The 2,765-nt window shown below is 28.0% G+C and overlaps 1 protein-coding gene across 1 annotated transcript; it reads right to left on the reverse strand.

The window, feature by feature from the left end:
* Positions 1-223: 223 nt before the first annotated feature.
* Positions 224-1,436, reverse strand: LOC111642680 (cilia- and flagella-associated protein 206-like). Its single transcript, XM_023389059.1, has 4 exons — positions 1,051-1,436; positions 838-978; positions 676-764; positions 224-407 (listed from the first exon to the last, which is right to left on the reverse strand). Exons 1-4 carry the CDS (start codon positions 1,210-1,212, stop codon positions 329-331), a joined length of 471 nt encoding a protein of 156 aa, XP_023244827.1. The 5' UTR covers positions 1,213-1,436; the 3' UTR covers positions 224-328.
* Positions 1,437-2,765: the final 1,329 nt, after the last annotated feature.

Raw genomic sequence — 2,765 nt, forward strand, 5'->3', positions numbered from 1 at the left:
TAAGCAGGTTTCAAGAATTGGTGAACATTGCTTTGAAGAAGTTTGAAGTTTTCTGTTAAGCTATTGGCTTTTGCCATAGAACCAGTACTAAACAAAATAAGGTTTGGAAAAGTGCTTTCATGATTTTTGAGAAAGCCACTGATTGTAAATACCCCCTTCTTTTTTAAGGTGGATTAAATAATTGCTATTTTAAACCCTAATTATAATTTCAATAATAACTGAATCATTTGTAAAAGACTTTTTATTTTTATTTATTGTTTAACAAATTTTGACAATTTTCAATAGAAATTTATTTGAAGAGAATAATCTGTTTGTTTATTATTTATATTCACAGAGGAAGATGGTTACTTAAAGAATATTTACTCATTGTTGTTGAATTGTCTCGTTTAGTCTGACAGAAATTATCTCTATAAAGTAAAAGAATTAATTAATTAATTAATTAATTAAAAGAAATAATATTAGAGCTATTCTGAATAGTTATAATCATAACTTTTTAAAGTTTAATTTGATTATAATTAAAGAATTATCATGTATTTTAATACTGATCTTGTATATTATTTCCTGTTATAAATATAAAAAGTATAGAATTAAAGTTTTTAAGTATAAATAGTTGTTGTGTAACAATTAATTAAGCTGCCTATTCAATTCATCTAAAACAATAAATTAAGTCATTACTTAGGTGGAAAAGTCTGGGTACAGTTGTCGCGGCAAAAATAACTTTGTTCACTCTGTGTAGAATGGGTCTGCTTTTTCTGCAGATTTGCCTGAAAAACATTTACTTTTATTAAATAAAAATTAATAATAATAATAAAACATTGACATGTCATAAAATAATACAAGTTGTAAAGCTTCTCTTCTGAAATCCCATTCATTCCACTTATATTTTGGAGATTTAACTTTTCTGATTAAACTACTTTCAGTTTGAGTTTCACATTCTGAAGTAAATACTGGTTTTTCTTTTTCAATTGACTCATGATTCTGAAATATGTTGTATGTAATAAATTCCTACTATTTCAAGTTAAAAATATTTAAATAAAAATGAATATTTACTAAAAATGGAAGAATAAATCGACTGTTTAAATGTAAAAACAATATCAAAGATGGATGTTTTTTGGCTACCATTACAACACCTGCTATCATTGAATCAGGATTATGCAAAAACTCGTTACGTCCTTCTCTATTGCAGAATCCATAATATTCATTTTTGAACATAATGACTCCTAAGTCTCTATTTGCTGGTAACAAAGCTCCATCTCTGTAACAAATTGCCCACGGACAATAGCCCTGTAATCAATTCATAAAAATTAGAAACAGCTAGAAATAAGCTTGAAGCTGGTTCATACAAATTACTTTTAATTTCTCTTGCAAGTATACTATTAAATGAGTTATGAAATGCATAAAATTGCATTTTAAATATTCAATTAACTTATAAAAACTGTGAATGAAATATTTCTACAATTCAGTTTTTCGAAAATTATATTAATTTAAAAACTAGTAATGTCTTAGTGATTAATTTCATGATAAACACAATTTACGAAATTATTTAGGATGAACTATAAAAATCGTTTATTGAAGAATAATTATTAGAGATAAAATTATAAAGATGAACCAGTTATTATAGTTACTCAGCTGAAATAATCAATGCACCTTTAACAGTGGGTAAAGAACAAAATGTTATGTATATGCTTATATTTTATAATAAATGTTATAAAGCTTTTTATTTTTAGTGAAACAAACAGTAAAATGGCAAAGCCATTTTTGGGACGAGACTATGTTTGGGAGAGCGTGAGCAACTCATGCAAATCTCTCACTTGCGTCTGTTTGTAGAAACAGTCTCAGCATTTCGTATTTTCTTTTGACCCAGTTCTCGGTCCTGACGACCTACAAGTCTGGTTTATTTTGTGTGTGCATGATTTGGGACCACATACTCTGTGCCAAATTGCAACTCCTGACATGCATGTACTCCTTCATACCTCTAAGGTGTGCAGCTGTTGACAGCAGTGTGATTTTAGAGACGAGAGAGACAGTCTTGTCAATAAAACAATCGGCTTTTTTTTTTTTCTTATTATAAAACAATTTCTGATTTGTCCTTCAATTTCTCCAAAAAAATATGGAATGCCACTAATGAAAGTGAAAAGCTACTGGCATTTCACTTTCATTAGCCACCAAAAATATTAGCATTCTCTAAACTTCATCCACTGTTAAAGATGCATTAATTAATGTATTGCTGAAGACTATTGTTGCTAGTCATTCATTGAATTTTCAATTAAAAATTTCCAAATTAAAACTGAAATTTAACCTGTCTAGTTTTAGATTTAAATTTTTATTGTAACTAATTGGCCAAGAGTTATATAAGAGATAATTACAATATCTATAATATGTAATCAACATGTACAGGGCCAGTTTTAGTAGGTGTGCAGGGCAGTCAACCATGAAAGTAGCCAAATTCCTAGGGTGGCTGATAGTGCATTTTAAATAATAAAATTCAAGTATAATTTAATGTTATTTTAATATAGTGGTCATTGAAGAAATAGACTGATGTTTGCATGACAACTGATGATATAGATGTGCAGTATACAGATATAAATAACGATGAAGCATATGTGTTAGGTGTTTTGCATCATTAAACTTAAACATGCAAGCAACAAGTTGATAGAAAATTCATTGAACCAGTGAAAAATTAATCAGTGGGAATTCTATAACCACTATGGTTTTACTTCTTGTTTTAAATCATGTAAAAAGCATAAAAATTTTGAGTTTGTGAA

This window comes from Centruroides sculpturatus, unplaced genomic scaffold (genome assembly GCF_000671375.1).
Source record: "Centruroides sculpturatus isolate CEXI.00-Female unplaced genomic scaffold, Cexi_2.0 scaffold1709, whole genome shotgun sequence".
NCBI lineage: Eukaryota > Metazoa > Arthropoda > Arachnida > Scorpiones > Buthidae > Centruroides > Centruroides sculpturatus.